The sequence below is a fragment of the Leucopleurus acutus genome (assembly GCF_964270905.1).
Source record: "Leucopleurus acutus genome assembly, chromosome: 16".
Classification (NCBI taxonomy): Eukaryota; Metazoa; Chordata; class Mammalia; order Artiodactyla; family Delphinidae; genus Leucopleurus; species Leucopleurus acutus.
Window position 1 is genome coordinate 65,160,592 of NC_139158.1, and position 22,463 is coordinate 65,183,054.

Here is a 22,463-nt window from a genome sequence, read left to right on the forward strand (position 1 = left end):
AAGAAGGTGCCCTCCCGGCTCCGCCCCCTCCGGGCGCGGTGGGCGGGGCGAAGCCCCCAGCCGCCGCTGGCCCGCCCCGCGGGGGGTGGGCGTCGCTCGCAGCGCTTCTCACAAAGTTTGTTTTCTCCCTCCGGGCGGGTGGGGGAGGGCGAGGAGAGCGCGGAGGGGTGGAGAGGGGATCTGACGTCAGGCCGCGAGGTGCTTTCCAGCCGCGAGCTGTCAGGCCGAGTGTCAGGGCCGGCAGGTACGCGGCGCGCTCCCCCGGCGCCTCCCGCCCCCTGCCGGGACGCTCGGGACCGAGCCCTAGGCCGCGTGGACGGAAAAGCTGCTGGGAAAAGTCAGTGCGGGGCGCAGGATGGGGGGCAGATGGGGGCGGGGGGCGCGCGGACAACTTGGAAAGTTTCTTTTTCTCGGCCGGGCGGGGGAGGGGGCGTCGTCCAAGCGCGTGCGATTGTGGATGGGTGACCTCGGGTGTGTTTGAGTCCCGACTGCGGTGTGCCGACTGGGACCGGCGTGGGGGGGGCTGTGCCACCCCCCCGGAAAAAGTTCGCTTGCGGCCCTTTTGGGGGACCCAACTCCCTAGGAACCCACCCCGGTAGAGGGCCGCCCCTGCCCCGGGCCGGGGTGAGCGCGCGGGGGGCGCGTTTGTTTGGTTTCAAAAGTGCACGTTGCTAACCGCCGGTAGCCCCCCCACCCCCCGCCGCGGCCAAGCCGGGGAGGGGCCCCCCGAGAGTGACAGCTGCGGGTGGGGGCAGCCGGAAGGTCTCGGAGCTGGGGGAGCCGGGGAGCCCGCGCGAGTTCCCTTTTCCTTTGGAACAAAGGAAAGTCTGTCTCGGAGGCATCTGTCACTCCCAGGCGGGCCAAGGAAGCGGGGCGCGTGGGGCCGGCGACCCGAAGAAAGTTTGTGCGCGCCGGGTCCCTCGGGCAGGCCGAGCCTGAGCCGAGCCTCCCGCGGGCGAAGCGCGCAGTCTCCGGGGCAGGGGGCGGCCAACATGGAGTCTGGGCGCAGGATTGGGGGGGGCGGTGCGGAGATGGGAGCCCAGCCCCCTCCCCTCCCCCTCCGGGCCGAGTTCGGAGCACAAAGCCGAGCGCGCAGGCTCGGCCAGCCCCGCGCCCCGAAGAGTCAGGAGCGCTGAGCGGCTGGGGAAGGGGGTGGGAACCAAACTTTTTCCTGCCCCGGGACAGACACGTGAGTTTTCTTTCTTCCAGAGCCCCCGCCCCACCCGGATTGCAGGCCCGCGGGGGAACAGAAGCGCCGAGTCTGACGCGGGGTGGGGGGCTGAGGGGTGCAGGCGCCCCGAGCGCAGGCCGATTCCCCGCCGCCCCGGGAGCCATGTGCTCCGACTCGGGTCTGGGCCGCGGGGGAGGCTGCGCGCTTTGTGTGAACTGCTGGGAATGCAGCGTGAGTGCTCGGCCCGGGGGAGTGTCGGGCCGAGCTGGGGAAGTTGTCAGAAAGTTGGCGCGGGAGTGGTTGCAGGTCAGCGTCGTGGCGTGTGTAGGAGGGTGCCCTGGGCGTTATGTCGAGAGGGTGCTACCACAGGCCAGTTAGGGTAAGAACTGACCCTTAGTATGATGTCGTCGGGAGTTGTCCCAGTCTGAGAGATCGTGGGTGGGCGTATATCCAGGAACTGGTTGCGTGGTACCAGTTGATCGTGCTAGACGCGGGGTTTGTAAACTGTGTGTCTGCTGAATTTGTCGGTGAAAGTCCTGGGGGTTCTAGGGGCTGAGTGATGGGTTGGTGCCAGTTATCTGAGTTCTCTTAGAGAGTTGCCTGGTGTGAGGCTGGGTGGGAGTGTGGGGTGTGTGTGTGGGAAGCCTCCTGGATTGGGATTTGTAAACTGTGTCTGCTGTATTTGTCGGTGAATATCATGGCTGGAGTGCAGGACACTGCGGTAGAGAGGTCTGTGTAGACTGAGGGGGTCACCTCCACACGCCACCCACTGGAACCCTGCAGACTGGGACTTGACTGGCAGCCAGGGTGGAATCCGTACAGATAACCTTGAGTAAACTTCTCACAGCCTGCCAGGGCTGCATCCCGGCCTGAGCTCAGATCCCAACTGCCCTGGCCAGCTAAACCTCAGAAACCTGACCTCAGAAAGCAGCCTGCTGTTGCTGCTCTCTGAGGAGTGGCACCTCTAACCAATGCCTGTCTCACCTCCAGGTGGCCCGGCTGGGAGGGTAGACCCTTCCCTCGAAAGCCTGGCCTAGCCAGCCCGGATATCTGGGCTCAGGCCCAAGTCGAGGAAACAAAACCTGGGAGATGCCAGAGTCTGTTAGCCCAGCCTGCTAGGGAGCTGTTAAAAGGCTGAGGAGGGAGGGGCCTTGAGATTCTGGCATCAGCTTGTCCTGGAACTTTTGGTTTTAAAATGTGTATCTCTTTTGCGTGTGCGAACAAGAAGTTTGTCGGGGATAAGCAACTGAGTTGGATTGTCTAGGGAAACACCTTCCTTCAATTAACAGATGAAGAGGAGGCTCAAGCCCAGAGAGGGAGGGATGCTTGCCCAAGGTCACACAGCCAAGTTGGAGGAACTAGAGCCCAGCCTTGCTTATTTATCTGGATTTCTGAGGCACTGATTCTGGGACCAGGCCAGGGGCTAGATGACAAAGGAGAATGAGAGACAACCAGTAGGGATAACTCAGCATCTCTGCAGGGTATACATAGTAGGTACACAGTAAATGTTACATGGATTGCTGTAGGACTGTGGAGACTGATAGGGTTTCCAGACTCCTCACTGGGTCCTGGGAGACCCTGGCAGCAAGATGGGATGGGGGTGGAGGACGGGGCAAGCCATCTGGGTCCAAACCCTGCTTCCATACCATATCCTGGAGGTGAGATTTTTTTTTTATAACAGCTTTATTGAGATATAATTCACATACCATGCAACTTACTCTTTTAAAGCAAACCAGTGTTTTTTTTAGTATATTCACAATTATGCAACCATCACCACAATCAAGTTTAGAACATTTTTATCACCTGGAAAAGAAACTTCAACCCTTTAGTTATCACTCTTCTATCCCCTCCAGCTCATTCTGGACATTTCATAAAAATGGAATCATATAGTATGTGTTTTTTGTGACTTGCTTCTTTCACTTAGCATAATAGTTGCAAGGTTCATCCACATTATAGCACGGATCGGAACTTCCTTTTCAGAGCTGAATAATATTCTACTCTGTTATGGATAGGCCACATTTTGTTTAACCATTCATCTGTTGGAGGACACTTGGGTTGCTTCCACCTTTGACTATTATGAATAATGTTACTATAAACATTTTTGTACAACATTTTGTGTGGACGTGGGTTTTCATTTCTCTTCGTAGCTTAGCTACATTAGGAGTGAAATTACTGGGTCACATGGTAACTCTGTTTAACAGCCAGAGTATCTTGGGTGACTTTCTGAATCTCTCTGGGCCTTGGTTTTTCTCATCTGTAAAATGATGATGATATTAGTGTCTCCCTTACGAGGGCATTTGTGAGGACTGAATGAGATAATAAAGGTGAAATGCTCAGTACAGAGCATGGAAAACAGGCCTCAGTGGTAGCTGTAATTACTTCTAGTCTGGTTCTGCTTATTAATGATCTGCCATTAATTTCAGTAGTTATCTACCAGCCTGATGAAATAGAGGCATTTTGGGCCTTTCCTTCTACCTTGCCCAGGCTTTGGTATGGCCTGAGACTTTGACTTTCGATTACCCCGTTTCTGGTGTCCTAGGCTCTAGTAATGATGTGCTGGAAGACTAGGGAAAGAGTCAGAGGCACCGCATGGTAATAATGTTCCCCTCCCCTTTGTCACCTGTTTTAGGCTTGCCTGAGGTCCAGCGTAGCCCCTAGACATCATGTCAGACAGTGACCTGGGTGAGGATGAAGGCCTCCTCTCCCTGGCAGGCAAGAGGAAGCGCAGAGGGAACCTGCCCAAGGAGTCGGTGAAGATCCTCCGGGACTGGCTGTACCTGCACCGCTACAACGCCTACCCCTCAGAGCAGGAGAAGCTGAGCCTTTCTGGACAGACCAACCTGTCGGTGCTGCAGGTAAGGAGCGGGTAGCAGGAGACCTGGATTCTGGTCCTGTCCCAGCCCTGTCATGGACTCAACTGTGTGGCCTTGGGCTGGTCACTTCCCCTCTCTGGGCCTCAGTTTCTTCGTAGGTCAGATGAGAATACCCACCCTCTCTGCCTCAAGGGAAGACAATTGCATGAAGTCATTGCAGCTAGATTTCAGATTTTGGAGAGTTATGAAGAGGCAAGGAATTGTTATTAATGTCTAGGTGTCGTCATTAACACTGGAGGCTAGGAGAGTGTGAGAAGGCATTGAGTGTCTGGGATTTGGCCTTTAGCCCCAGATTGGTTGGCAATTTGGTTTCATGAGGCAGCTGGTGATCTGCAGAGTGGTTAAAAATGAGTTGGAGTCACGGTTAAGGAAAGGGCAGGAGTCAGAGGTTCTGGGGTCAAAACCCCATTCTGCCACGCAGGAGTTGTAAACCACATCTTGATTTCCCATCTGTAAAGTGGGATTAGACTGTCTGACTGAACCATTGGGAGGAATAGATTCAGAACTGGATGTGAAAGTGCTCTGTGAACCACAAACATGAACAAGCTCAGAAGATCACGTTATGCACTTTTGGTCAGAGTGAGAGGTATTACCCCCTTTGAATTGCCCCAGTTGCTGACCTACAGGTGTTTTTGTTCTGTTTTCCGGGTGCTGAGGTGAGACCCCCCCTACTGCCGCTGCCTTGCCTCCAGTTGGGCTCTCACCTACCTGGGAGACACAGAACAGGCCCCCGGCCTAGCAAAGGCCCACCCTCTGCCCCGCTGGCGCCCCCCCCCCCCCCCCGCTGCCTCCCCTTCCACCTCTGTTCTTTCCTGGCCCACTACTCCGATCCCTGGCACCGTCTCTCTTTCCCTTACCCTACTCTGAACCCCCCACCTCTTCCAGCTGCGTCCCTCTTCCACGAAGCCTCATGGTGAGTATTCGGCCCTCAGAATTCCTGTCACCTGACTTTATACTCGCTGGGCAGTTTGTGAGAAAGGCTCTAGAGCTACTGACCCTGACTCAGATCCCATCTTCTCCACAAGAGAAAGCTTGGACATTGGCCAAGTCACTGCCTCCTCTCTGAGCTTCGTGTTTCCTCACCTGAAAAGGGGGGCTGATTGTAGCACTTTCCTGGCACGTAAGGGTTGGGGGGCAGGACTGAGAAGAATTCAAGGCCCACTGTGAGGTGTTTGGCACAGCATGGGCACTTCTCCCCCTTTCATCCTCATCTCTCCTAGACCATAGGTCTCGACTTAGCAGTTCCTAGAACCTCACAAGTTTACCGACAAGCGCTGCACTATGCCCAGCTCTATGCGGGGCAGGGTTGGGATCCCAGAGAGGATCCAGGCACATTCCTACCCTAGGGCGTGTCTGGTCTGGGATGGGAAAGCAGGGGAAGACCTGGCCACTTAGGTTTGCAAAAAGTGATCCCCGCTGGGGCAGATGGCAGCAGAGACTCAGGGCAGGGCTTCTGAGAGGCCTGGAGCCTCAGAAGGCCTTCCAGAAGAGGTGGACTTGAACTCACAGGATGCAGAACAGCACAGGCCAAAGTTTTGGTGCCTAAGAGCCAGGATTACCCAGATAGCCTCTTTGTTAGTCTTACTGCCTGCAGCCTAGTTCGTTCTTCCTGTCTCTGGGGCCCCTGAACGCCCAGGCCTCGGGGCCTTCTCCCTTGGTTTCTTGACCTCTCTGAGCCTGGCTCACTCTGTTTAAGCATTTTCTCATGAAAGCATTCTCTGATTCCCCCAGCTGTGTATTCCAGTGTGCCTCTTACCTGTGCGACCAAACCACTTCCACAGTGTATCGAAATTGCCTTTTATCAGGGACACTTTCTCAAGACTGAATAATGTACTGACTCCTCTTAAAATCTTTTTCACAGACTTGCCTCCCTCACGTGTACACTTGAATAATTTTTATCACGTCACTTAAGCATGTACAAACATAAAACTGGGTAAAAAAACCTCTTGCTTTTGCTCTTATACACAACTGTGAAATAACCAAACAGTTTTCCAAAGTAAATAGACGTAAAACGAATGAGATTCCATCTAACTGCATTAATAACAAATGGTGGATGGTGTTTTGTTGACTGCACTGTGATGTGCAGTATGACAGAGGCACTGGCTCCAGAGTTGAGCAAACCTGTGTTGCCAGAGGCCACGGCACTCCTACTTGATCAGATTGGAAACACAAAACCAAAACATTCTTGTGGGGAACTAGTGGGCCCCTAGGACGGCATATCCCCAGATCCCACTTACAGAAATGTAGGTCTGGGGCTACAGCCAATCCATTTCAGGATTAGCTGCTGGAGACTTATGAGGAAGGGCCGGCGGGATCCTGGCATCCCCTGGTGGGAGGGGTTCCACTGGTGGCCACCCTGTTCTAGAGGCATGCTGAGAGTTAAGGAGCGGTGGGGGGACTTCCCTGGTGGTCCAGTGGTTAAGACTCCACATGGGTTTGATCCCTGGTCTGGTCAGGGAACTAAGATCCCACCTGCTGCACAGTGTGGCCAAAAAAAAAAAGAAGCAGTGGGGACCATCTAGTACTCCTTGATGGAAACTGTACCATGAATCCCAAGCAGCACCAGCCATACATCCGTGCTTGAAGGTCTCACAGGCACCCCAGATTTCCTGACTGATAACAGGTAATTTGTCCAAGCTGGGTCCTCCCCTTTCGAAGGGACTCCCCTTGATAGCCCTTTCTCAGCTCCTTTGGTCTCACCAATTCCTTTACATTTACCCCTTAAATATTTCCGGAATATAGCTTCTTTCCTACCCTAGTCCAACCTATCATCATCTGATCACGTGTCACTCCCCTACTTAAAACCCTTCAGTGGCTCCTGCCAACCTATTGACAACATCATCTTTCCCAATCTGTGTAGCGGGCCTCATCCCTGGCCCCCCATATTGCTGCCACACTGATAGATACCCCACACCACTTTGCTCCCACCCCTGACCAGGGAGACTCCTGACCCCTAGAGGAGCTCTGTGCTCCCACAGCACCGGGACTGGGTCAGCATTTGGACTTGACTGATTGCTTTTTAGAACACACTAAACTCCAGAGGCCTCGACTTATTTATCACTACATCCTCAGTGTTAGCTCAATGCCACGTATCTGGTAGGTGCTCAGTAAATAATTGTTGAAGTGACAAAATGCAGATAAAAGTGCTAGAGGGAAGTCCCTGGTGGTCCAGTGGTTAGGACTCTGAGCTTTCACCGCCGAGGGCCCTGGGTTCAATCCCTGGTCGTGGAACTGAGATCCTGCAAGTCGCACATCGGGCTCCCCCACCCCCCAAAAAAAGTGTTGGAAATGTCAATAGGCAGGACCTCAGAAATAAAGGAAATGTAGTGGCTCCTCAATCTGGAAAAGCTGGTTTAAGTCAGTCCCTGGAGGCATCTCTTTTTCCTGTATCTAATTTTTTAAATTTCCATTGTTTATTAGGAACGTTTGCAGATAACCGCAAAAGTAAGAGAATATTATAACACACCCCTGGCACCAATCACCTGGCTCCAGCAAGCATCAACGTTTTGCCAAGTTTGTTTTCTCTCTCCCTGGGGACCTCCCTTTCGATTGTCTCCTTTAACTGGCCCAGCAGCAATTCATTAGCAAGTCAATGAGTTATTTAACTAACTGGTTAGCTGGTACTTGCCCGGGGCGTGGCAGTTGGGAGGGTAAAACCAAAAAGTCATTTGTGAAGGATTTTGACGGGTCCCAGTGACACCCTGTAAGCCCACTTTATTGCTGTGGTTTCTGTTCTAAGGGGCTGCCAGTTGGGCAGGGGAGGTAAGTGTGGCGGGGAGAGTTCGTGCCCATTCCTTCTCTGTGTAATATTGATTGGGGCTGTGCTCTGTGCCAGACCCAGTGCTGTGTGCTGGGAACACAACAGTAGAACAGGCACTGTCCCCCCTGGGGGAGGGAAGACATTGAAAGGACTGAGAATTCAGTGAGAATTCAGTGTGTGTCAGCTGAGCTGCCCTGGTAGGCAGGGCTTCTCCGGAAGCTGTATATGAATGGAATCCTGACAGACTTGAAGGATTGGGGAGGTGAGGGGCAGCAGTCCCTCTGGTACTTGTACTGGGCAAGAAAGGAGCCTGGTGCAGAAGCTGTAGTGGCCTGCTGTGTGGTGAGGGGGTGGCTTGGCCCTGCCCTCAGTGAACTTGTATCTCTCGAAGCTGCTCTCCTTACTCTGGCTCCAAAGATAGCTGCCTCCCGATTCTTCCTCCTGGTAACCACTGTCTCCCCACCTTAAGGCCTTTCATTTGTATATTTTTTGAGCTTTTGTGTAAGCTTTTTTGCTTAAGTAAAGGGTTTGGCCCACAAGGACAAGTTAAACCAGTGGGTTAAACCATTGGTAAGCTTGGGTGGCAGAACTCTGGAGAGCTTGTTTAAAAACACATTCCTGATTCCACCCACCCCTCTCCCCTGCCCCCCATCTCTGAGGCGGATGAGACCAGAGCAGTTTTTTAAAATCACCCTCAAGGTTATTCTAATACAGCCAGCAGCCTTTAGGAGCACCTGGATACGGGTGGTCACCACACTGGGACCGTGATGTTTGGGAAAGGTCTCTCCATGCCCTCTCTCTCCCCTCTTTTGCTTCTGTCTTTCACAGTTGAAAAGACATTACAATTAAAGCACTTGTGTCGCCTTCAAAAGCCCTGCTCTGGTCCTCATGGCCTTTATCTGCTCCCTAGTGCCCCTCCCACTCCCATTTGCCACAGTGATTCCTCCCGTGTCCTTCATCTCAGCCACTGATTAAAAAAAAAAAGAAAATACTGACAGGGCAGCAGCCTTTCAGATAGGGCCCTGTTTTATGGTAGAGACAGGCTTTCAGGCACCCAGCCTGTGTTTTGCCGTATCAATCACAGAATTCACCTTGGCATTCTCCTACCCCCTCCCCGAGGACCTTGAATTGGGGCAAGTCACATGCTTTTTTCCTGACTTAGGCGTGGGTCAGGCTGCTGGAAGGGGCTACAGAAAATCCGCAGAGCCCATTATCGCAGCTGGCACTGGTGGTGCACTCGGGCCTTGTGCCCTTGCCCGGCTGCCCTCAGCTGTGCATTTCTATCGGATGAGAAGACAAAACAGTAAGTAGGCTGCCAAGTTTTCTGTGGACCAGGGTGAGCACGTGGGGGGGTGTTTTTCTGCTGTTCTCTTCTCAGAATTAGAAGCCAAAATGGGAGGTGCAGCTAGAGGCTAAGTGCCCACGCATCTGCTAGTAAACGCCACGCTCCCCTCCCCAAGACTGCTCTCAACAAAAGCACTAGTCCCTACTCCTCTTGAGCCAGGTCGCGTTTCCCCTGCATCCTGGGCTGAGGTGGAGAGGTGTAGTGCTCTCCTGTAGCGCAGGTAGCCAAGGAGGCAGCTGCAGGATGGAGAGACGGAAGCATCTGAGCAAGGAGAAAAGGCCTCAGGCTGACTCTCCTCCGTCTGTTGTCTTCACCTGACAGCGGTAGCTGCCTGGAATCAGGCTGTATCTGGATCCCATCCTAGCCTTTGCCCTTGTGACCTTGAGCAAGTTGCCGAGTCTCTCTGATCAGGGTCTCTGTTTCTTCAGTGGTTCACATAAAATGGAGATCATCACAGAACCTCTCATAGGCTGTTGAAGATTAAATGAGTTAGTTAGATGGGAAATGTTCAGAACAGCGCCTGATACGTTTTGTGTTCAGCAAGAATCTGCTTTTAGGATTATGGTGATGCCTTGCAGCTATCCATTTTGTTCCTCTGTTGGTAACACAGCAGACCAGAATGAGAACAGCAGCAGGAGACCTGAGTTTGAATCCCAGCTCTGTACTCGGAGGCTGTGTGACTTTGGGCAGGTTCTCTCATCTCTGAGTTCCAGGTCTCTCTGTAGTACTTTGGGGACACTGCTTACTACCGTCCAGGCTTTCATGCAGATTAAACGTGCAAGTGAGATGGTTGGCGTGATACCTTGTGTCAAAGATCCTTAGTTCCTTCGTCCACTCAGCTGTTCAGTCTTCCTTCTCCCTTGGGGCTCCCCTGCAACTCCAGCCAGGATTGGAATGAGCAGCTCAAACAGTGTCAGCTGATGCCTGCTCTGTGTGTGTGTGTGTGTGTGTGTGTGTGTGTGTGTGTGTGTGTGTGTGTGTGTGTGTGTGTGTGTGTGTGTGTCTGTGTGTCTGTGTGTCTGTGTGTGTCTGTCTTGTGTGTGTGTCTGTCTGTGTGTGTGTCTGTCTGTGTGTGTGTCTGTGTCTGTGTGTGTACTGAGAGGACCAGAGAGGTAAGGGGTAAATGAGAACCCCAGAGGCAGGGTCCTTCCAGGCTGGAATGGAAAGGGAGAGAAGCCACAAGAAGGCTCTGGTTCTGCCCTGCCCATGAGCTTTCCCAGCCTGACAGGACCTGGAGCCTGGTGCTATCCTTGGGTCACCTGTGGAACAGGTACAGCTGCAGGCTGCTGGGCAAGGAGCCATGCCAACTCCAGGCGCCTGCTCTTGTCATAGGTGGCCATCCCTTTGGCTGGGTAATGGTACTCAAGGCCTTGCCCAGGTGTCAGCTAAGGAAGGTGATAGGGGTAGAAACTGGTATGGGAGCCCTGAAGAGAGTTGGGCCTTTGATCCAGTCACCCATTAGAGGAATGTTAGGCATTGCCGCAGCCCACACAGTTCCTGGCATCTCAGCACAGGAGAGGTGTGGGGGAGGGGTTCCTGTCATTTCTTCCCCTACAGCAGCTACTACATGCTCTGTAAGTTTCTGTTGATGAACTGAGAGGAGAGCAAAGACAGGACCAGGAGAAGGACGTACAGTGTGAAAACTAGCTTAAGCCACTGTTCGGGCCCCTTTGGTGGTTACGCATGGTGGTGGTTAAGCATGGTGTTCTGGCCTAGTGGGATCAGCCCTGCCTGCTTCTGTCTGTTCCTTAAACCAAACCCTTTCCTGCCTCAGGACCTTGACATTTGCTGTTGCCTCTGTCTAGAACACTCTTCCCTCAGCTTTCTGTGTGGCTGGCTCTTTCTTATCTGTTAGGTCTCAGCCTTCCCAGACCCCTTATCTACGGAGGTCTCTCTCATCTTTATATACTATCTTTTTATTCCTGTCTCTTTCCTTCCTGGCACTGCTCGTTGCTATAGCGATGTTCGTTCATTGCCAGTCTCCACAACTAGATGGACCATAAGCTCCGCAAGGCAGAGTGCACATCTGTTTAATTCACAGAAGCATGCCCGGCACCGAGAACTGGCCTGGCACGTAGCAAGCATCGATAAATACTATTTGAGTGAGCACGAAGCCTTGAAAGGGAGAGCAACAGGAAGGTGAGAAGTTCTAACTTGACCATTGTAGTGAGTAACATAAGCTGGGCTCTGGGCTCCTGTGATAGTCTGAGAGAAAGATTCAGAGAGTAGGGGTTCTCGTTCCTCCAGATCCAAAGGTCCAGGCGTGGGGATCCCTGGCTGGAGGTAGAATCCTGCCTGACTTCTCCAGGCTCAGCTTTATATATGTTCATCAGTAAAATGGGAGCTGATCAAACTCATAGGGCTGATAAAACTGTTAGAAGAAAATTGCGTAGCTGTACAGTGCTTCGTAAACGTCAGCTATTGGTAAAGCTTCTCAACGAAGGCTCCCAGAAAGATGCCTAGATATGTGGGGGCATACCGTGCCACACCCAGGCCTCATCACCAACACACTCCCACAGTTTGTCTCTTCTCTCCAGCTACTTTTCTGTTAGCAGGAAAGTGATTAGGCAACTTTTCCCCTGTGGCAGCTCCTCCAGTGGAGGGCAGGAGGGAGAGAGACATGGAAAAAATGATAAAGGCTTGTATTTGCCTGTTGAAGGAGAAACGGGTTTTGTGTTAATGAGCCTTACACCAGCCACGCAGCTAGGAACCTGTTCTCTAGTCTAATCCATAACTTTTTAAATAATGCCCAGGTGCGCTTGTTAAAGGATTGGTCTCGTCACATCTCCAGGCTGTTAGGAGTAAATGAAAGGAAGGAGGGTGTAAGTGGCTGATCTTTTCGCTTGATCAGTAATGATGCCATGATTAGGTGCCTTCTCCTCCGGGGTGTGCAGAAACTGTTCACACTCTTCCTGAACAGTTATCTACCCTCATGGTGTCATTCATTCAGGTATGGAAAGAAACTGCCAGGCCCTACAGCAGCTGCAGGTGAGGAGAGATGTGTTCTGAAACCATTTCCTCTGCCTCAGCCCGATCTCTGATATCTTAGATCAGCCAAGACTTAGAATAGTAGGCATTCTCCAGGTAGAGAAGAGGGTGTTCCAGAAAGAAGGAATGTGATGTGCAAGAGGCATGGAGTTTTGTTTTGTTTTTTAAAGCACAGGGCCTCAGTGAGGGCTGATGAGCAATTTCACATGAAGAAGAATATAGGGGCTTCCCTGGTGGCGCAGTGGTTGAGAATCTGCCTGCCAGCGCAGGATGACGTGGGTTCAAGCCCTGGTCCGGGAAGATCCCACATGCTGCGGAGCAACTAAGCCTGTGCACCACAACTACTGAGCCTGCACTTTAGAGCACACAAGCTACAAGTACTGAAGCCCACGCGCCTAGAGCCCATGTTCCACAACGAGAAGCCACTGCGATGAGAAGCCCACACGCAGCAACGAAGACCCAACGCAGCCAAAAATAAATAAATTAAAAAAAAGAAAAAGAAGAAGAATACAAGGGCTGGAAAGATAGGCCATGAACAGGGGAGGCTTTTAACACCCAGGCCCAAGAGTCTGGAGTTGTTCCTATAGGCAGTAGGAGACAAATGGCAGTTTTCTAGAACAGGAATAACAGTAATACATTTTAGAAAGTGAGTGACAACCAGTGACGAGGCTGGATTGGAGAGCTGTGGATCTGGAGGCTATTATAAAGGGTCCAGACAAATATAGGATGGGTGCTAGATATGCCTTGGTTTTGCAGCAGACCACTTAACAGTAAGAAATGTCATGCCTCAGGCATAGGCCCAAGAGGATTGATCTAAACAATCAGCTGGACAGGAATGGGGTCACGGTTAATGGTAGCTTTCTCAGCAGCATATAGGAAAAAAGGATTTAAGGATGTTGGTTGAATGCACATTCAACCACTGACCTTGGTTTTGCTTGGAAACAATAACTTCTTCTACCTGAGAGTCCCTTTAGTGTCTTTGTGGCTCTTTCCCTGGCATACAGCAAGACTCTAGTCTAGAATCTTAGGAGTGAATGACCCTTGGCCCCATCCCCTCTCCTCTCACACACCCATATCCAACTGGGCACCAGGTCCTGTCATTTCCAGTTTCCCAGACAGATCAAACGTTTGTCATCTTCTCATCATCTCCCTTAACCTAACGTGAAGTACTAACCTTGCACTCTGCTTCCACTCTGTTCTCCACATAGCATTTTTAGCATTCTTTGCCTAAAACCCTCCTGCGGCTCCCCATCTTCCTTGGAATAAAGAACCAGATCCCCACCATGAGAGGTAACCTCTAGTTACCACTCTGAGCTCCATCCAAACAGGACATCCTTCTCTGAGCTTGTCATAGGCACTTTTCAGGTGTTGATCCTTCTCAATCGAATGCTCTTCTCCCCTCTGGCCTCCCACCTGATAAGTAGGTTTACTGCTTACCCTTCAGATCTCAGTTCGCAAGCCGTTTCCTCAGAGAATACTACCCCGAGTCCACGAAGACTGGATTGGGTCTTCCCATTACTGTGTCCAACAGCACCGACGTACCTTCCCTTCATTGGCTGGATCACAGTTGCAGTTTATTTTCAGTTATATCATTTCTTCTTTAACTCTCTCTGCCCAACGTAAATCTGAGGGCTGCGATTGTGCCTGAATTGTTTGCTGCTGTGTTTCTGGGGCCAGGAACGCAGGTGCTTTGCAGCCGGTTTTGAGAGAGTAAACTGATCACAGTCTCTCAAACTCATTCTCATTCCAGATTTGTAACTGGTTCATCAACGCCCGGCGGCGGCTTCTCCCAGACATGCTTCGGAAGGACGGCAAAGACCCCAACCAGTACACCATTTCCCGCCGCGGGGGCAAGGCCTCCGATGTGGCCCTCCCCCGAGGCGGCAGCCCCTCAGTGCTGGCTGTGTCTGTGCCGGCCCCCACCAGTGTGCTCTCCTTGTCTGTGTGCTCCATGCCGCTCCACTCAGGCCAGGGAGACAAGCCGGCAGCCACCTTCCCACAAGGCGAGCTGGAGCCCCCCAAGCCCCTGGTGACCCCTGGTAGCACACTCACCCTGCTGACCAGGGCTGAAGCTGGAAGCCCCACGGGTGGACTCTTCAACACACCACCGCCCACACCCCCAGAGCAGGACAAGGAGGACTTCAGCAGCTTCCAGCTGCTGGTGGAGGTGGCGCTCCAGAGGGCTGCTGAGATGGAGCTCCAGAAGCAGCAGGACCCGTCACCCCCATTGCTGCGCACTCCCATTTCTTTCGTCTCTGAAAACCCCAAGTAGGCATCTGCCAATAGGGGTGCTCGAGGCTCGAGCCAGCTGTCCTGGGTTTCCGTTTTGGTCCCCCTTCCTACAGAGGGTTTTCTTTGGATCACTGCCAAACATCGGGATCATCTCCTCTGTCCAGAGGTCTTCAGCAGGAAGACGCCAGCTGGTGTCACTGCACTGGGATGGGACCTCTCCTCTGCTGACTCTGCCGTTTCTCCAGGCCTCCTCAGTGATGAGACCAAGAGATTGGAGACAGGCATGGTGCTGCTGCTGCAGAGAATCCCCGGGACCCCTTTGTTCCCACCTGCTTTCCTGAGCTGGGCACAGGAACCCTGCCAAGTTCACTCACACCTGTGCTGGATCCCAGTTGCCCCTGACAGGGCCTCTTTTTGTTAAGTGTGGACATTCCAGGTTCATAAGTGTGAACAGAAGAAAAGAGGAGCCCAGCAGATGTAACAGAACCGACTCCGGTTGAATGTTTAGGTTTTTGCTAAACTTTGTGTTTATTTTTCCCTCTTTGCTGTGGTTTGCATTAACAGGCGTAGTTAGCCCAGGTGTGGGGAATGAGAGTGCATTGCTTGATGGAGTCTGATAAACTGAGAATGATCCACCACTGCAATTGGTGATTGTTTTACAAGGAAGAAGTATTTTCATTTGGGGGACCAGCTAAATCTCTGCAAAGTTCCAAATGGTTGTTTGTTGGTTTGGTTTACAAAAAAAAAAAAAAGTTAGAAAAAACTTTTATGGGCTTTGGCTTTTCTGCATCATGCACAGAAGGGAGAAGGGGATAAAGCCACAGCCAGAGAGAGGGTCCAACAAATCTGACCAAACCTTCTAGGTGCAGAGCAGAGAAGGATGATAGAGGTGTTTTTCTGGTTGGTTGGTTGGTGTCTTTACTGTATTGTGGGGGAGGGGAGGGGGAGGTAAGCTAGGCTGAGCAGTGGGGTGGTGTTTTTTTCTCTTTCATGTTTTCCCCTTCTTTATCTTTGAAAGCTTCACCCCGCGACCTGAGTTCTGAATTCCTTCTAGGAATTTGGCGTAGTGGGGCCAGAATGTCAAAAGCTCCCTGTTGCTCCTACTTGGAGAGAAGTGAGCCATCTAGTGGTCAGGAAGGCCTTTTAGCTGATCCAGACGGGCAGCTTTTCCCATGATGGTGGCCGGAAACTGTTCCTGGAGGAAACGTGGAATAGTGCCCCCAGCTGCCTGTGGAACTGCCCCGGGAGGAGGCTGGGGCTGGGAATCGGTCACGAAGCCTGTTCGCTGTGAGTGTCTTTCTGTTGCACCTCTCTTTAAATTGGAGTTGCAGAAGCCCCTGCCCTGAACTTCACAGTGAAACGGATCGCAGTTAGTCTTATTCTCCTCCCGCAACCCCCACCCCCGCCCTGGGCCCCGCTTTTTTTTTTTTTTTTTTTTTTTTTTTTTTTGCTGTTTCATTGCTGATAGCATTCAACAGCAATATACCCCATCTTTCTAGTATATCCTAAGAAACACTAATCATAGGTTTTTAGGTGAAATATTTTTGTTCTGAATAACATTGTTACTGGGCCAAAAGACAGGTCAGGATCCTCAGCCTGTAGTTTCCTGAAGTTGCCATGCTGGGCACAGGGGGAGAGTTCCTGGGTATTGGCTGACTTGGGTGGGCTTGGCTGGGAGAAAGGCAGCAACATGTGTTCTGTCCTTTCTGGGATGATCCCTGAAGACTTCAGGGAGGCTCCCCAACTTCTGAGTGGCTTCGCCCACCCATTGCTGTGGGAGTGGGGATTGGTTATTTAAGAGAGGGGGCTTTGCTCTCTGTTAGTGGGCAGGTTTTCTAGGCTCTCTCTTCTCCTCCCCTCTCTGTGCCCTCTCCTGGCATGCCCCGGGGGGGATCAGGGACCCTCACCCTCCTGAGGCCCAGCTGGGGAAGAATGAACACGGCAGCTTCAAGATCAGTTGAAGCTGCTGCTTGCCCGGCCTCTTGCACCCCACCCGTGTCTCTGAGCCCAGGTCTGTTGTCACTGTTGCAGGACACTTGCAGCAGGGGACTGTGGAAGCGCGTTGGGCTGGGGTGGGACTTTCCCTCCCACAGTGCACTGAGCAGTGGAGGGTGGTGAGGGGTCAGGGAGCCATGCTGCTGAATTCTGGTTGGCACTCCCCCCTTGTACAAGACGGGGAGGCTGGGGGCAGGGCAGCCTCTGCTTGGTTCGGTTCTGAGGTAACCCTGGAAGCACAGTTATCCCGTTGGATTATTTGAGCAAAAAACTACTGTAAATAACTTCGGTTTTTGTCTTTTGTCAAATAAAGTTTTTTTGTTTTTTGGTTTTGGTTTTGTTTTTCAAAGCAGAAGGACTGATCCACTATGACCCTGGGCCCAGCCTGGAGACAGGACAATTGCTGAGTTCTTACTCTGCCCCACCTCTTTCACCCTCCCTCTAGTAGCTGCCTGGAAGTGTTGTGTACTCTGCATCCCTATTTCCTGGGCCTCACGAGTATTCCACATCCTCTCCATCACAGTGTGCAGGGGGCACACGTATCCGAAGCTGGGCCAGTCTTCCTTTGCGTCAGCAGTCAAGCTTTGGGGTTGCTAAGTGGTAAGGGAACTTAGTGAGCTGGTAACTTTGTCCCCCCCTCTCCTAATGAGGAAGGAGCATGACTACAGTATGAAGCCGGCACAGAAAGAAGCAGAGATGTTATATGGATACTCTAGACATGTCTGAAACCAGTACCGTCTCTGGACTTCCCTATTATGTAAGCTAGTAAATTCCCCTTTTTGCTTAAGCTAGCTGTGGTAGCATTTCTGTTGAAATGACTGTACATTGTAATTGCAGCCCAAACATCTCTTTTTAACTTCTGTTCACACAAACATTCACAGAAAAGAAAAAAATGAGAGGGCTTCCCTGGTGGCGCAGTGGTTAAGAATCTGCCTGCCGGTGCAGGGGACACAGGTTCGAGCCCTGGTCCAGGAAGATCCCACATGCCGTGGAGCAACTAAGCCCATGCGCCACAACTACTGAAGCCTGCACACCCAGAGCCCATGCTCCGCAACGAGAAGCCACCACTATGAGAAGCCCACACACCGCGATGGAGAGTAATCCCTGCTCGCCGCAATTAGAGGAAGCCCATGTGCAGCAACGACCCAATGCAGCCAAAAATAAATTTAAAAAATGAGATGCTCTTCTCATAGGTAAAGAAACTGGGGATTTGTTAAGTTACTTGCCTGAACTTACACAGCCAGTACTAAGTGGAACAAGGATGTGAATTCCAGTCTGTCTTGCTTTAAGGTCACCCTGAGGTCTGTCCCTCTCTTATATAAACTAGTGATAGGCAGTTCACTGCCTACTGGCATCCAGCTATCTAACATGGTTTCGGCTAAGCACTAGAAGTTTCCTCCATTGAACCAAATTGGCTTCTTTCTGATTTCTCCCCAGTACCCTGGATGGAGGATATTGAATCTCTCCCACAGGTCACTCTCCTTTAGGAATTTGGAGATGCAGCCTCCCTGCTCAAGTTCCCAGATTAAAGTGCCCCAGCTCCTTTAGCCATTCATCCGGGGTCCTGGTTTTCCCACTCCCTCCGTCAGTATCCCTCAAGCTGGACACTTGGCCCTGGGGTTTGGCAGAACAGGAACATGCTGGAAGGGCTCTTCAAAACAAGAGTGACGCTCATTTTACGTGTGGAAAATGAGTACTAATATTCCCCTAAAAGGGGCAGTGATTTGGATGGTTCAGCTGCCTCAGGAGAGATGGCTTCTTACAAATACTTTCCAAAGACCTGAAAATAAAAGTATCTTCTGTAACCAGCTTCAGACTGATGAGCCCTGGAGTGAGCAAGCACTCTAGATAATGAAAGGTGACAGGGACAGTGTGGCTAGGGCCCCTCTCCGCTGAAGCTAGGAATGTTATGTTCCGTAACACTCTCATTTAGGAAATAGCTTTTTAAAGGCATTTCTGCTCCTTAGTCTGAGTACCTGTGGTTGGGTTGGCTGATTCTCTGTCTATGTCCCTATTCTTCACAAGGGGGCCGTGATGATGCTTCAAGTCCTTAGTTATCAATGTGACCTTAGGCCCTGTGTCCAGTAGTAAAGGAAAAGGAAAAGTGGTAATGATGAGGGTGGGGGGTATGCCTTTAGACTGACAGTCAAGGAAGGCCTCTTCCTTTCCACTGTTTTTGGGAGTGGTGATTTCTCCATGGACCCCCAGCCTCACGGACCCCACTGGGAAACTTTTCCCCAACTCAGCCCCATGAATAAGAATCCCTAGGGGGGCTTCCCTGGTGGCACAGTGGTTAAGAATCTGCCTGCCAATGCAGGGGACACGGGTTCGAGCCCTGGTCCGGGAAGATCCCACATGCCGCGGAGCAACTAAATCTGTCCGCCACAGCTACTGAGCCTGTGCTCTAGAGCCCGTGAGCCACAACTACTGAGCCTGCGTGCCACAACTACTGAAGCCTGTGCGCCTAGAGCCCGTGCTCCGCAACAAGAGAAGCCACGACAATGAGAAGCCTGTGCACCGCAATGAAAAGTAGGCCCTGCTCACCGCAACTAGAGAAAGCCCGCGCCCAGCAACAGACCCAACACAGCCATAAATAAATAAATAAATAAATAAATTTTATTTTTTAAAAAAGAAGAAATATAGCAACACTCTGTAATAAGACATTCATTTATATATATATATATATATATATATATATATATATATATATATATATATATAAAGAATCCCTAGGGATTCAGGACTCTGGATTATTTATTTATTTATTTTTATTTATTTAGGCTGCGCCGGGTCTTAGTTGCAGCACACAGGATCTTTAGTTGCAGCATGCGGACATCTTAGTTGCAGCATGCATGTGGGATCTAGTTCCCCGACCAGGATTGAATCCAGGCCCCCTGCACTGGGAGCACAGAGTCTTACCCATTGACCACCAGGGAAGTCCCTGGATTTTAAAACTACACTCTAGGGACTTCCCTGGTGGCACAGTGGTTAAGACTGTGTGCTCCCAATGCTGTGGGAGGGGGCAGGGAGGGTTCAATCCCTGGTCAGGGAACTAGATCCCGCACGCTGCAAAGATGATCCCGTGTGCTGCAACTAAGACCTGGCACAGCCAAATAAATAAATAAATAAATAAATGTTTTTAAAAAAAATCACTTGCCCAATACCACACAGCTTTTAAGTGGGAGATCTGGGACTAATTACCCAGAGACGTAGTTCTCATGCATCAGGAGAGCTTACAAAAATGCAAATTCCCAGACCTTACCCCCAGAGAGTCCAGGACACTGACTTATCCCCAGGAAACTGCTGGGTTGGGAAGATAGCACCTCATCTTTCAAAGTTACAAGGTGAGAGGAAGACTACCACCAAGTAGTCCCCCAAGACCATTTGACTTCCCTCGGCTCCTAGGAGTTTATAGTGTCCTAAAGGTCAAGTGTAGCCTTCCTGAGGTTGTCATTTTAATTACATAAGTAGTCAACATTCACTATAGAAAAATTTTAAGTAAAGGTACAGTAGTCCTTTCACTTTCCACAGTTTCAGTTACCCATGGTCAACCTCAGTACAAAAATATTAACTGGAAAGTTCCAGAAATAAACAGTTCATAAGTTTTAAATTGCATGCTGTTCTGAGTAGCATAATGAAATCTCCCACCCTCCGGGCCGGGAACGTGAATCATCCCTTTGTTCCACTTATCCATGCTGTATGTGCTCCCCACCCCGCCTATTACTCACTTAGGAGCCTGCTCTGTTATCAGATCCAGTGTTGTTATACTTCAGTGCTTGTGATCAAGTAACCCTTATTTTACTTAATCATGGCCCCAAAATGCAAGAGTAGTGATGCTGGCGATTCAGATATTCTCTTACTGTGCCTAACTTATAAATTAAACTTTATCATAGGTACGTACACATAGGAAAAAACATAGTATACATAGGATTTACTACTATCCATGGTTTCATGCATCCACTGAGGGTCCTGGAACATGTACCCTGTGGATAAAGGAGGGACTACTGTAAAAGGAGAGGAGTTCAGTATAGTGACTGAGAGCCAGCCAGCTTTTGGAGACAAATGTATGAAAAACATTTAGTAAAGTTGGGACCTGGTAAGGGCTCAATAATGCTAGTAAAATATTTCTTGTGAGCAAAAAGAAGAGGGCCGGGGCTTCCCTGGTGGTGCAGTGGTTGAGAGTCCGCCTGCCGATGCAGGGGACACAGGTTCGTGCCCCGGTCCGGGAAGATCCCACATGCTGCAGAGCGGCTGGGCCCGTGAGCCATGGCTGCTGAGCCTGCGCGTCTGGAGCCTGTGCTCCGCAACGGGAGAGGCCACAACAGTGAGAGGCCCACGTACCACAAAAAAAAAAAAAAAAAGAAGAGGACCAGCATACAAACTCAGACCTCTACTTCACAACCAGTGCTCTTTCCACAACTCCTTGGTTTTCCCCCACATGGCTCCTGATTTCTGTGATTCCATCTATCTCTGTCTGAGGCCACAATCTTACCCCTCAGTGCACATCTTCCTCCAAACCCTGCTATAGGCAGCTGGCAGTGTTATAGGGGCATTCAACTGGAAGGGACACCCTCAGGCCCAAGACTGACATCATATGTTTAACTGGTGCTAAAAAGCCCCAAACTCACAAAGGCAACATTTCTACTTCCAAATCTGTCTCTCCCGCTTCCAAATCTGACTCTTCATTAAGTTCTTTTCCATCTTAGACCACCCAAGACGTTTATTTTAACCAGATGGATGCACTGGGTTTCAGCCAAATTCCCCACTTCCTAAGATAAGGAAAGCTTTGGGTAAAAGCAGAAAGGGAACACGTCTCAGTCCCATGAATACCTTCTCGGCAAGGGCTTTCCAGGCTGCCAGCTTGGCTCTGTCTGCTCCTAGAAAGCTAAGAGGAGGGACACAGATGAGGTTTCAGATGGCTGTTGGACCTCTAACTTTGCTGTGTGACCTTGGGCAGGATCTAAGCACCCTTCCAAATACAACTTTCTGTGACACTCTCCTCTCCTCCCATGTAAACCCAAACTTACAGAATCTTGGAGTTAAGAGCAGAGCTTCAAAATATGATACAATATGACATATAAAGAATTAACTTTTGCGGGGCGGGGGGAGGCGGAGAAATAAAGTTATCTCTGTTTGCAGGTATGATCGGGTATGTAGAAAACCCTAATGATTCCACACAAAAAACTGCTGAACTAACAAATGGATTCAGCAAAGGTTCAGGATACAAAAATCAGCACCCAAAAAGCAACTCTGTTTCTGCAATGAAAAATCTGAAAAGGAAAATAAGAAAACAATTCCATTTACAATAGCATCAAAAAGAGTAAAATACTTAGGAATTAACCAAGGAAGTGAAAGACTTATATATCGAAAACTAGAAAACATCACTGAATGAAATTAAAGAACATACAAATAAACAGAAAAACATTTCATGCTCATGGATTAGAAGACTTGATATTGTTACTACCAACGCAATCTACAGATTCACCGCAATCTCTATCAAAATCCCAATAACTTTTTTTTTTCAGAAATAGAAAAACTCATTCTAAAATTCATATGGAGTCTCTAGGGATCCCCAAAACAATCTTGAAAAATAAGAACAAAGTTGGAGGACTCACGTTTCCTGATTTCAAAGCTTACTACAAAGCTACAGTAATCAAAAGAGTGGTACTGGCATAAAGACAGACAAACAGACCAATGGAATAAAAGAGACAGCCCTGAAATAAACCCTTGCATATATGGTCAAATGATGGTGCAAAAAAACATTCAATGGGGAAAGTAGAGTCTTTAACAAATGGTGCTGGGAAAACTGGATATCCACATGTTGAAAGAATGAAGGTGGACCCTTACCTAACACCATATAAAAAAATTAACTCAAAATGAATCAAAGACCTAAACATAAGAGCTAAAACTATAAAACACTTAGAACGTGGAAAAACTTGACAACATTGGACTTGACAATGATTTCTTGAATGTGGCACCAAAGGCACAGGAAACAACAACAAAAACTTAGACAAATTTCACTTCATTAAAATTTAAAACTTTTGTATATTAAAGGACACTATCAACAGAGTAAAACGGCAACCCACAGGACAGAGAACG

The 22,463-nt window shown here is 50.3% G+C and overlaps 1 protein-coding gene across 1 annotated transcript; it reads left to right on the plus strand.

Annotated features, from left to right (window-relative positions):
- Nucleotides 1–281: 281 nt before the first annotated feature.
- Nucleotides 282–15,553, plus strand: TGIF2 (TGFB induced factor homeobox 2). Its single transcript, XM_082857262.1, has 3 exons — nucleotides 282–337; nucleotides 3,801–4,026; nucleotides 13,888–15,553. Exons 2-3 carry the CDS (start codon nucleotides 3,835–3,837, stop codon nucleotides 14,407–14,409), a joined length of 714 nt encoding a protein of 237 aa, XP_082713388.1. The 5' UTR covers nucleotides 282–337; nucleotides 3,801–3,834; the 3' UTR covers nucleotides 14,410–15,553.
- Nucleotides 15,554–22,463: the final 6,910 nt, after the last annotated feature.

Coding starts and splice junctions, on each gene's coding strand:
- TGIF2 (XM_082857262.1), top strand. CDS start 3,835: ATGTCAGACAGTGACCTGGGTGAGGATGAAGGCCTCCTCTCCCTGGCA. Junction 4,027..13,887: donor CCAACCTGTCGGTGCTGCAG/GTAAGGAGCGGG, acceptor TTCTCATTCCAG/ATTTGTAACTGGTTCATCAA.